This window comes from Chrysemys picta, chromosome 15 (assembly GCF_011386835.1).
Source record: "Chrysemys picta bellii isolate R12L10 chromosome 15, ASM1138683v2, whole genome shotgun sequence".
Classification (NCBI taxonomy): Eukaryota; Metazoa; Chordata; order Testudines; family Emydidae; genus Chrysemys; species Chrysemys picta.
Window position 1 is genome coordinate 9,589,984 of NC_088805.1, and position 12,342 is coordinate 9,602,325.

The window sequence follows — 12,342 nt, forward strand, 5'->3', positions numbered from 1 at the left end:
GGAACTAGGTCAGCTCTGGGAAGGGGGAGGGAGGCAGCGTACAGAGTTGCGTCTGCCGAGACTCTCCCCTGCATGCAGGGACTCTGGGGAGGGGGGAGCTGCCCCCGAGGTGAGAGCGCCCACCCCCCGGCCCAACCCACCCTGCTCCCTGTCCCCTGACTGCCCCCCGCCACTTCCAACCACCCCCCGCAACCATGAGGGAGGCTCCTAGCAGCGTCTGGCTCAGCGCGGCGCCATACATGCTGCCCTGTGGGAGCACGTAGCCCCGCCCCCCCCTACAGCTCTGCCTGCCCTGCATTAGGGGGTGCCCAGGCACACCCGGCACACCCCCTGCGCACGCCTATGCTTTTAATGCTGTTTATGGGGGTAACATCTACTTCTAGCCATCTAACTGTCCGTAACCAATCCAACAGAGTAGAAACTGGTCACATGACGGACACTCAATTGTGCTACTGCTCTTGTGAGTGTACCACCGACGTCTCCCAGGGATACCCTGGATGAGGCTGGCACACATGGCAGCTGACTCTCTCGGGTCTCCTGCCAGAGAAGCCCAGTGGGGTCACCCAACAAATCCCATGCCAAGGAGACGTCTTCCACTCAAGAGAGCCTGACTCCCAAACTCAGTCTCTTCCCTTGGAGCTGCCCACACCAGCAAGAGAAGCCTTGTTGCCACTACAGAAGTTGCTTACTTGGAAAATTAACAGCCAGAATGTTACATGTCTTTTTAGCTCTTTATGCAATTTAGCAATTAGAAACGAGAAAAGCCAGTACCAGGGAACTAGCAAGAACTCCATGAATCACCCCCCGGTTCCTGAACCACTGCTTTACAGCCCTGAACAGCTAAGAACAAACTAATCAAACAGTCCAGCGAGGGAGAGGTTAAATAGCGCCAAATAGCAAAGAGTGACGTACCTCCCGAATGTTCTGCTGCTCCATCTCGTGCCTCTTAACCATGGTTTTTCGCCTGAAGAAGCGGCAGTTTTTGTCGTAGAAGAGCCTCTGCTGGCTGAGTAGATGGGCCTCCTCTTCGGCCTGCGTGTGCTGCAGATTCTCTTTGTGTTTGGAGATTCGCTCTTGCTTCTCTTTTTTCGGTGTGCTGTGGTCCTCATTCATCTCCTGGGTGCGTGCACACACCAATAAATGATCAAGAAACAAGTCGCTTCTTAGGACCAACCTGCCTATCTAGATGATGCCCACATGAGCCCTCTGGAGCTAGATGGTAACGGTACACCCACGTGACTATGCACTCCCCTTTACCTACTTATAACAACAGTAGTAGTAACAACATCACATTGTACTCCTGTAAGCGCCTCTCGCCCTAGGATCTCAAAGTGCGTTAAAGACACTACCCCTCACACCACCACTGAATTCCATTTTACACCTGAGGACCTAGGGACAAATGACTTGCCCAAAGCCTACATAAGTCAGTGTTAAAGCCATGAATAGAAGCCAGAAAAGGTTGGATTCCAATTCTGTGCTCTAGCTACTTAGCTACAACACCCGAGTTCACGATCAAGGCAGTTCTATTTAGGATTCTTTGATAATGACACCACCTAGCTTTTATATGATGCTTGTGCTAAGAATGACAGCAGAAGGAAATTCTGACTACCTGAACCAGTTTATAAAGTACAGAAGTGAAACCTGTGTTGAACTGTTAACAGTGAAGCACACCCAACTGGAAGGCAACGTTCCTTGTACTGACGAATTGACACCTGGCTTCCTTTGTTCCGTCTGAACCAGCACCTGCAGCCTGGATGGTCTTTAAAGCCACCAAAGGCTGGCAGTAACAACATCTTTAATGATTTAAAAAAGAAAAAAAAAAACCAAACCCTCAGGTATGTAGTGAAATGCTCCCCAATCCAGTTTGGCTTTTCCTCAGGGGGTTGCCCTCACTCTGGGCCCAAACGGAACCATAGGCATTACTAATCTCAATTTTAAATGCTACCAAGTATCCCATCACATGTGAAACACAGAGCCGCCGCTTTCATTTGGTAACTACAGCTGGACTGATTCCAAAGTCACTGCCAGTCTGAATAGCTTGGAGATCCTTTGGCCAGTTTCTCAAGCACAAATTTATTACACAGCTCTGTGACGTATGGCAAGAACGGAACCACGAGGTTTACAGGATCTGAATGGGTCCCCAGACCACCCCCCCTCTCTAGCTGAACTAAAATTATTGGCAGGGCAAACATCTGTGGGCTTATAGACAGCAATGATACGAACACAATGTAACGGCATCAAAAGGGATTGCTAGAGAGCACTCCAGGAAGAGTGACTCCTGGGCTCAATTCCCAGCTCTGCTACTGATTGGTCCTGTGACCCTGGGTAAGTCAAGTCATCTAACCCTTCTATGTCTCAGTTTCCTCAGCTGCAAAATGAAGATAATATATTTATCTATCCCCCCACCCACACACGTAAGGATTTTGGTAGCAAGTTTAATAAAGGAAAGGTTTGTAAAGTGCTTTTAATTCCCAACTGCAAGGTGCCATGTAAATGCACATTATGTCATGTACTACAATAGACTTGCAAGGCCAGCCACAAGAACAGCGCAGTTTGGACAGTTTGTGTACTTGCTACAGTTTCCCTGAAGCACTCTTTCACAATACACTTTTTTTTTTTTAAAGAGTTTCCACCGATTTAATGGTGTAGCGCCCCTGGAAAAAGAGGATATTTGGGGAAGGTTTTTTTGGTTTAAATCTCAGCCAAGCGTTACAGCTCAATGAAGGTCGGCTAGATGGGATGGAGGCAGGCTAGCCTGCTTGTTCTCAGACACCCCTGGGGGCTGACTAGAGTCACTGTCTGGGCACAGTCCCCCCAAGGTAACAAGGAGCGTGAAGCGTGCTCAGCTCTGCTAAGCGATGGGGAATGGCAAAACAGTCCTTGTGGCAATACCAGGTACCCCATCATTTAACGAGAAGCATTATAGCGGTGTCAAATGGGCCCTCAGCCCAGGCTGCAGAGTGTGTTGGCCTCAACCTCAAGGGCGTATGGATACAGAATTACACCAGGGGTCTCTCAGGCATTTTCCCTTCCTGGGGGTAGGGATGTAGTTGGTTTATTTTCTGATCAGGAGTAGGCAACTCCCCCCTATAAATTAGTCAATACCTGGGCGGCTGACGTCGTTGTTTAGCGTTAGCCTGCAAAGTGGGACGCGGTTCTGGAGATTCCTTGGGTCAGTCAGCTCATCGCAGATAAACCAGTGCACCTTAAAGCGCATTAACAAGTTGAGGATGGAAGCAGGACTACGTCAGGCCAGGCTCTTTGGACGGGCAACACTCAGAGGACAACAGTCCTGCTGGCCGCCTTTGGAGCACTGAGGCAAAAGCCTCCTCATTTCTGCAGACTTATCCTTGTCTGTATTTTCTTAAGCACACTTTCAGCAAAATACTTAAGTACATGCTTAAGTTTCATGGACTCCAATGGGCCTTAAGCACATGCTCAAGTGCTTTGCTGATTCACCCCCTTGATGAGGCTCTTCTCCTGCTCCTTGTTTGCTATCCCTTTTCTCCCTGCACTTTATGCTACTAGTCCCTTTGACCGGTGTGATGCTGCCTTTATACATGCGGTTTGGGGTGGGACTGGCTGTATATATAGGCAGGCCATTTATTTATTTTGATTTTGTATTGGTAATTGCTGAGCACGCTGATGACTATTGGCAGGTGCCTTAGAAAGGGTTTAAATAAAGCTGATGACCAAGTTGGTGCTCAGTGAGGGATGCCGGTGGGAATTCTCCAAGAGCTCTCCTTTTCCCTCTGACTTTCAGTTTCAAAGATCCTGCTTTGTGGAGATTCACCTTCCTGTAGCTGGCGGATGCTACTGAGAATATTAGTAAATCACTCTGGAACGACCCCAGGCTTTCCCCGTTCCCGAAGGCCCGAGGAGTTAGGAATCTGAATTCGGATCGCCACGTGGTAATGGGCATTAAACCACGGGGCAGGCCCAAATTTATCAAAAGCAAAGCTTGGACCGTACTTGCTCCAAACCTCTTTGAAATGTGGTGGTTCTTACCTCTTTAATCTTTTCCTTGCAAAGCTTGTACTGCTTCTTCTGACTTTCTAAAAAGGTCGCCAGGTCTTTCTTCTGCTGAGCCAAAATTTGTTGCTGGAATTTCTTCTCATCCGCTGCAGTCACCTTTGCCTGAGAGAGAGAGAGAGAGAGAGTGAGTGAACGAGTGCACCAAGTCTATCGCCAAGCAAGCTGTAATTGTGCATTCTGTCCCTCCGAACCCTGCGGTGCAAGGCCCTAGCCTGTCACTATTCAACCACATGAAAGTTTAATTGTAAAAATTTTTACCACCCACATACATTTAGGAATTTCTTTCGGTTTCCTGTCTCCTCCACCAAAACCAAATGTGAAATCGTTCATTCTCAAGGCCTGGACAGTGCAAACTTCTGTATCCTACCAATTAACATGTCTCACCCCATGACCTAGAACCATCCCGTCTAGGGCTATGAGGTCAGTTCAGTCAGCAGTGTTACTAGTTACGGCCAACTGGTGCTTGGGGACAACTGTCCATTACGAACTAGACTGAGATCCAGCTGGTTTGGGTAAAACAAGCTACCAAAGCACCCTCAGACAGTCGCCACGTACAGCTCCCAAAACACATGTTTTAGATGTGGTTGAACAGTCTTTCCCTGGAGATCACTTGCAGTGCTTTCCTGTTCAGTCTCCCGGCCCAGATATGTAATTGATATAATTACTGACCTCCTTCTCCATGATAGCCACTTGCTTCTTGGCCAGCTTCTCCAGCTCAATGGACGAGTTGTTGGCATGGGTCTCCACCTCCTTCTGCAGCTTGAGGCGGTGCTCGTCCATCTCGGCCTTCAACTTGTTCTCCAGGGCGATCAGCTGCTTCTGGTGCTGGCGCCGCATCCGCTTATAACCTGACATCTGTTCCCGCAACTCGTTCTCCTGCTCATGCTCATGGATCTGTCTTGTAACCTGGCGTCATTGAAAAGGAAAAAAAAGTCAGAGGCTCCCTTTGCAGGCAAGTCTCCCCTTCACAGCTACTTACCTGCTAAGCAAACTCCCAGCACGCACAAATGGACTCCCCGGGAACACGGCTCCAGGTTTTTATAGAGGCAGCTACTGTCTGATGTCACAAACGGCCCAACATCGAGGAATCATACAGGCCAGGAACGCCTCTCGCCTGGGATGCACAGCCAGATTTTTCCACATTATTAAGGGGTTTCACGGCATGTCCAGTAACAGAACATGGCCTGTTCCTTGCAGGAAATGCCCAGCCGTTTATGCAGAAGAGAGGCAGGCAGCTTGCTGATCAGGTTAGGGAACGCCACAGAGCACTTGGAAACAAAGGCAGATCTAAGACCTACAGAGTCCCTCTCGGGCAGGGTTCATAAAATGGTCACGACATGGGGGGGAGAAACAAAACTCCTTTGCTTTGGCTCCACTTCCATCCCTTATTAAATCCTCTTCCTATGAGGAGCTGCCTCATTCCAGGCTTCCTCCCAAAGCGCTGGAGGGCGGCTCACTTTCATCGGCTACCCCCACACATTTCCTTCCCCTACCTGCAATCTAACCTAGAGTAACACCAGAACACACCGGGTCAGCACTTTTCATTATTAAATTGCCCCCTCTTTGCAGGTTCACCTTGAGACTGCTGGTTGCTGGCCCCCACCCTCCTTTCACAGGTGGAAACCCTGCACCTAGCCATCTACATCTGCACCTTGTATGTTATACCTGGTTTCCATCCCATAAGGATTCTCCCCCCCCTGATTTTTATCTCCCCCAGCGACTGCAACAGCCTTACATTCTTCCTTATGGGTTGCTCCTGAATGATGGTCAAAATGTGCTTGCCAGTGTTATTTTCTGGATGCTGAAGCCGTGGTCCTGTTTTTATTCTATGGACAATCCACACACAGAGGCAGATCTCCCTGCGCTCAGGTTCCCATGAGTGGCACAGACAGAAGCGAGGCGCTGGGTGCCGCACGCTCCTTAAAGAGCGATCCCGCCCATTGGACCCAGTGGTTCCGAACAAAAGGGCGCACTGTTCCATAACCGAACAGTATTAACAAGGTGGATCATACGGGCTAAGCAGATTACGAATTCTGTTCAGCTGAAACAAACTCACAGGGTGCACAGATTTCCACGCTCTTAGTGCAGGCGTGTGAAGGAGAGGTAAGAGCCTCAGTTATGCCAGGAATTTTAAGAAGAAAATACCAATTGCAGTGCTCCCCGTTCAAAGGAGAGCATTGTCAGATAGACCACAACCATCTTCATCTTGGTAAAAAGATATGACCGTAGGTTTGCCTAACAAAACCACCATCTCACTATCCGCTGCTATTCACAGGTAGTGGCTGGGGGTGAACGCTGGGCCTGGCATAGATGGCACACGGGATCAGAGACCGTAGCCCTGCACACTTGCACACCAGGCTTGCTCCACAAATCGAGCAAGAAGCAAATGGTGCTCAGACCGTTGATGGAGACTATGGAAACTTTACAAAACAAAACAACCCTTATTCTCATGCACAGTGGCAACTTTTTCTGCAGTTTGGGGGATCCCAGGCTCTTTTTGAATTTCTCTGTGGGTAGCTAAGAGGTGACCACGGCATCCACAGAAAAAGAAGTGCAAGGCACTGCATCATCACAGCCGCCAGAAGGTGTTAAGAAGCAACAGCTGAGCACTGACTTAGGATGGGGTGCATCAAGGGCCGTTGGATGGCTTGAATTTTAATAAAGGAGGAAAAACAGATGCTTTTGGTTATTAAACACTCGTTGGCCAGTCCAGCATTTTAAGACAACTAGCTGGCAAGAAGCAGCGATCAACAAAACCATCTAAATCAACAAAACAGTACAAGTTTGACAAGACAGCTGAGATGCCATTGGGAACAACAGTACTGGCTCTGTAGAGTGAAACCATGGTGGCTGCACGCTCAAATTCATTCCAGCCAAACCGTTTCCCAGGGCGGAAGAGTTCTTTGTTCTGCACCGGGCTATGAAAAGCAGCTCTGGATGGAGGATAGGAAGAGGGCTGAAAGGCCTTTACCCTGTTGTGGGCTGAGAACAGCGAGCAGGATGTAATAATGAACCATCAGTAAAATTGAAATCAAAGGCCCAGAATAACTGTTGATGAGAACAATGGAATTTATGGCACAAAATGGGCAACCACTAGCATTGCAGGAAAAAAAATGAAACATGCATTTAATTCAGAGGAATGTATCCACCTAGACCATCAATTTTCTGTCTAAACCAGGCTCTGTTCCCAGGGAGAACCTGTGGCTGTGTTAAAGCCAACCTGTTAAAGCCAAACATGTGCCAGAGAAACAAACGTCTCCTCTTTACATCAAGGATCGAAGGACATTAGTCTGAAGTTAACTAGACTGATTATATACTTGCACACCAGCAGCAGGAAGTGAAACCAACTATGGCAAGACGAGTGACAGTCTTCAAACGGATACGATGGGGGTGAAGGTCAGTCAGATGTTAATGACACAAAATCATAAGAACAGCGAGGAAGCATTATGACAACATGTTAATGGCACCCGTAATTATACAAGGACATTAAAGTGCTTTATGAACAACATAATCCTACAGATTATAACAGATAAGGGAAGAAGACTGATTTGTTCACTGCAAAAGTATTTCCCAGATGATCAGAAAATGTCAGAATACTTTAGGGCCAAACATACTAGACGTTGCTAAAGCTCTGAGTTGAAATGAACATACAACAGGTGTCAGGACAGCTACAGAACTGAACGGCTGAATAAAATACAAGGTGTCTTTTCCAGCCTGCTCCCAGCCACTCTACACATTATACAGAATCCAAATCCTCCCTGAGATTTGGTTTTATTAACAGACATTAACAGTAAGAAAGTTTAGCTCAAACCTCCTCCCTAGCCCTAGCTATTACTTGGATTCCTCCCTACACACTACTCAGCCCGCACACCATATCCTCTCCCCAGAGAGCCATGCCCACCTCTCCTATCCAGGTGAGATGAGCAACCAGAATCCACATAACCATTTCCCAGAAATATCAGCCCCTGCTACCAGGGTGGGGTGTTTCAAGAAAACACGCCCAGTTTCTTACAATGAGAAAAAGGACTATGAATGAGAAGACTACAGAACAGGATAGTATCAACTGAAGACTTTCTGGACAGGGGTTGAGGTACTATCAGTCAGGTGATTCTGTCAAGAGAAAGACACACCAATGCCATAGGTTTTCAACAGACCCAGAAAACAGTACATTAATTAAAATATATATGTCTGTATGTGGAATCCAACTGGCCTGATGTTATTTCAGTGGTCAGACCCATAGAACACTGCCTTCATGTACCAGATGCCTAAGGAGTTTAAGGTCCCAGAGTGAAAATACAAGATTCCCTTGTCTGCATTTTGATTCCAAACAGAATAAGAAGACCTTCAGTTGAATCCACATTGCTACTGCCACTTTAACTCTCTAGGATTTTAAGCACCAGAGGCCATCGTCTCGAAAACTCATATTAAGTGAACAACTATGAAGACAGACATCCAGAAGTGTGATGGGTCCTGAGAAAAAGGGGTCAAGCCCTAAATAAATAAATAAATTCAGACAATACTGTTACTGTCATCCAACCCCATCCTGTCTCTAAATGCATGGATTTGACAAACTTCCTTTTCAGGGTGGATGCTGCCTGGCATTTGTGATCAAGATGCAGCATGTCCTGCATTCTTTCCAGGTGAGGGGAACTGGGGTTTTCCAAGCTCCGGAGCGAAGGTTCTTGAATTGTGGCTTGTGGACCACTGGTGATCTGCAAAACATGTGCTTCATGATCTGTGGCAGGGCGCACAAGGCTGATGCCTCCTATATTGCATTAAAATCAACAAAAAGCACACGGGACGCTTTCTCCTTACTGTCCCATGTCAGTGATGCTCCCTGTTGCCACAGGGATGTGACAGAATTGCAAATGGTCTGAATCATAAGCAATGAGAAAGAAGGCAGCTCATGTTAAATAGTAGTCCACACTATGAACAAATCTGAGAACCTCTGCTCCAGAAGAGGACTAAAATCGGCCTTAAAAGACCCACCAAGTTAACAATCACACTCTTGCCTGAATAATTTTTACCTACTATTGTTACAAAAAATACCTAAGATCACAGTCTCTGAAAGAGATTAGAGAAAAAAATATTTCTGTTTTCACAGCTTGTTTCCTTTGTGCCTCTAGCAGCACTTTGTGGGTAGTCCATTTCACTGTTTCTCCTGTAAAGCCAGTCAGTTTCCCTATTGTTTGGGTGGTGCTCTCATGCAGAAACAGGGCAGAAAAACACATTTAAAATCAATGGGAAAGTGTGACTGTATAACCATAACTTTTATCATGGGGCTCAGGGGTAGGTAAGCTACTTGAAATGACTTTGAACTAATGTTTGGCTATGGACTACGTTTCAAATTGACAGTGCCCTTTTAGAGACACCCATCTCCTCTGAGAGCCTGCACTAAGCCAAGTCAGCCCAGGGAGAACCTGAAGGTTCAGAGATCACAGGTATTGTTCCTGAATTCAACCAGCTGGGACAGCTATTCTGCTCCCTCCCCAGAGCATAATGCATTCTATCTACAGTGCTGTCCATCTCTCAGGCTGAGGGGTTTGAGGGAATCTCATTGGAAGATGATTTTTCACCCCAACAAAACAACATATGTTTACACAGAGGTTTTCATTCCAAGAGATCACTACTAACAGCATCAGAGCAGTCCATGGCCTTTATGAAATAGTTCTCTCACAACTGTACAACTCTTCAGGGGTTGGGGGGCAGAACCCAGAGAAAGCAATTGATGGATAGCAATGGGGAGTGGTCTGGGGTGGGGGGAGCAATCAAATCTGCTCTTATTTTAGAAGGTGCCAATGCCATGGGATCTAACGTTCATGTAGAGAAGACAGCAGAGTGAAAATCAACTAGAAGAATGAAGAACCATTGAGATCTGAATGGCTGGTTGCAGGGATGCTAGAAATCTCCCATGCGATGCTCACTGAGTAACCAACGCCCTTCTGAGCTTTCCCTCTGTACGCTCCCCCTAAAACAGATTGGAGTGAGGATGGGTTATGAATCCTCCCCCCTCCATAGAATTATTAACTGCAACTGTAGTGGCATATAACCACAAAAAGGTTATATAAGTGAGGTCTTTGAATCAAAGGGGGGGGGAAGCCACTGATATAACTGAACTGAAAGAAAACAAGTATTCCCATTATAAAGTGAAATAAAACCTACACAAAAGATTGTAATACCCACACATGAAACTACATCTCCTCTACCCGTGACGGGTTTTTATGGGGAAACAGTTTTAATCTTTTTCTTTGTATTTGGATCAGATAGGAACAACAAAACCTCCACATGAGCTGCTACTGTATGTTGCTTTCCTGTCATTCCATTTCATTCCTGGCATAAGAAAGGACAGGGAGATGTTCACGGATACAGACACTGGAAGCAGAAGGATGGACGCGTATGGATGAAAGGAAATCCCATGCTTCACCCAAGAAGAGAGTGGTGCTGGTTGATATAGTGAATGGATTTAACCGGTGGGTATTATTGTCAGTCTCCTATTCACTCTTGCCAGGAAATATACTATGGTGCACATGCACTGCTGCACTCACTTGAACTCCAAACCAGCACAGCATGACCCCAAACGTACTTCGCCTCAGGAACGTGCCCCATGGAAATGACCGGAAAAAAGAAAGTTCCCTACTCAGTCTCACAACCCCTTTAACTATACAGTGATTTGGTCACATAGGAAGAGAAGCTTTAGCAAATCCAAGTATCCCAGAGACCCAGTGCACAGAGTATCAGCCCCAGAGGAGGCTGCCATGAAGTGGGGTTTTGGAGTGACCTTAGGCTGTCAGCTGCTCTGAGCAGAGGAGTTCAGGGGGCTGTCTGGACAATGCATTTCATCATCACATGAGCACCCTCTACTGCCTGGCAGATGGCTTTCAAAACTCCTCCATTGCCTGGGATAACGTGTTGCTGGCAGAATTAACTGAAGTATTAAGGCGAAGGAATAGAACCCCTGGAGAATTACAAGGTGAAAGAGAAGAGGAATTATGCCCTCTGGTGCTGGGGTTAAGGTAGCGAGGAGCCTTCCATGGCAGGTAAAACATATCAGCCAGCAAGATGCCAGTATACATATGGGTTTTTTTTGGCTTGTCCCATAACATTTTGAGTAGTTTATCATTTGTCCCCCTGGACTCCAACTTGACTGGAAAGAGGCTCTCCTACTTGTTCAGTGCAGACAATTGCTTGGCACTGTACAGTCTACAAAAACAGACAGTCCCCAACACGGGAATATCAGAGAAAGGGTGTAGGCGATCTGAGGTCCCTGCTGTGTCAGGAATGATGGTACGAAGACCTCTAATGCACAGGTTTCTAGGTCACCCTTTGAATTTGGGGGGGGGAGGGGAGGAGACAATCAGAGCATGTGTTACTCAGAAGTACACCTGGGAAAAGAAACTCACTGCCCTAGATGCAGGCCAACAACAGGAATGGTAGTAGTCTAAATTCCACTGCTTCATTTTAGGTTTCAGCAGCACAAATAAGATTAATATCCCCGCCGCACAGGCTTTAACCTAAGGTACACACACACACACACACACACACACACACACACACACACGGGTTGTGGAAGGGAATCAGCAAATGGTGGTGACGGGGAAGGGGGAATCATTCAGATACACACTAAAACAAAAAGGGGGAGGGGTTACCCATTGTAATTTCTGGGTTGGCCTGCGATGATGTCATAATAGGCAGCAAATGCCATGGCCAGACACTGGATACTTTGTAAATCTTCCTATCCATGTGACCTCTAATGTCAGTTCAGCTGAAATATTTAATATTTCAATTATTTTCAGTTTAGGACCCAGTTTCTTGCTTATGCCATCTCTCTCCCCCCTTGGAAGGCTGCTGCTGATTTCAGGCTGTGTGTATGAGACACACAGAGAGATGGTGGAGGAGGCAAGAAAACTAACTCTTCCGGCACACACCCCTTTTGCTACTACAAAGCCATCTACACCAATCCCATTTGCAATAGTACAAATGCTGCCTGATCCTACCAACCCCTTCTCCTCTCTTTGTGAGCCCACAGGCTGCTATAAACCCACATTTACTGGAGCCAGGCATTGTTTCATGGATTTGAATGGGGAAATAATGCAGTAAATACAGTTGCTTGAAATAAATAAATCAATGAGCCATCTATAGCCAGCAATTCATCCCTGGGAGGTAACTGTCTCCTTTTTTAAATGATCAAATACATCAGCACTTGGATTTTTTTTGTTCAAAACCAAAATCTATTACCGATACACGTGCAAATAAAGATATATGCATGCACACCGATTAGTCTCTTACTAGTGGTTACTACTAACAAAA

General features: G+C 46.7%; 1 protein-coding gene across 7 annotated transcripts in view; it reads right to left on the minus strand.

Moving 5' to 3' along the window:
- The window catches only part of TAOK3 (TAO kinase 3), a 150,106-nt gene that overhangs the window by 12,473 nt on the left and 125,291 nt on the right, over positions 1 to 12,342 (minus strand). For 6 of the 7 annotated variants that reach the window (XM_065567825.1, XM_065567828.1, XM_065567824.1 and 3 more), the window contains 3 exons: positions 4,705 to 4,941; positions 4,009 to 4,137; positions 913 to 1,116 (listed from right to left, as the gene is read on the minus strand). In XM_065567825.1, coding sequence (XP_065423897.1) covers positions 913 to 1,116; positions 4,009 to 4,137; positions 4,705 to 4,941 — 570 coding nt within the window. Of the gene's footprint in view, positions 1 to 912; positions 1,117 to 4,008; positions 4,138 to 4,704; positions 4,942 to 5,770; positions 8,271 to 12,342 lie in introns of those variants that run through there. The other variant, XM_024108103.3, reaches the window with a different exon arrangement.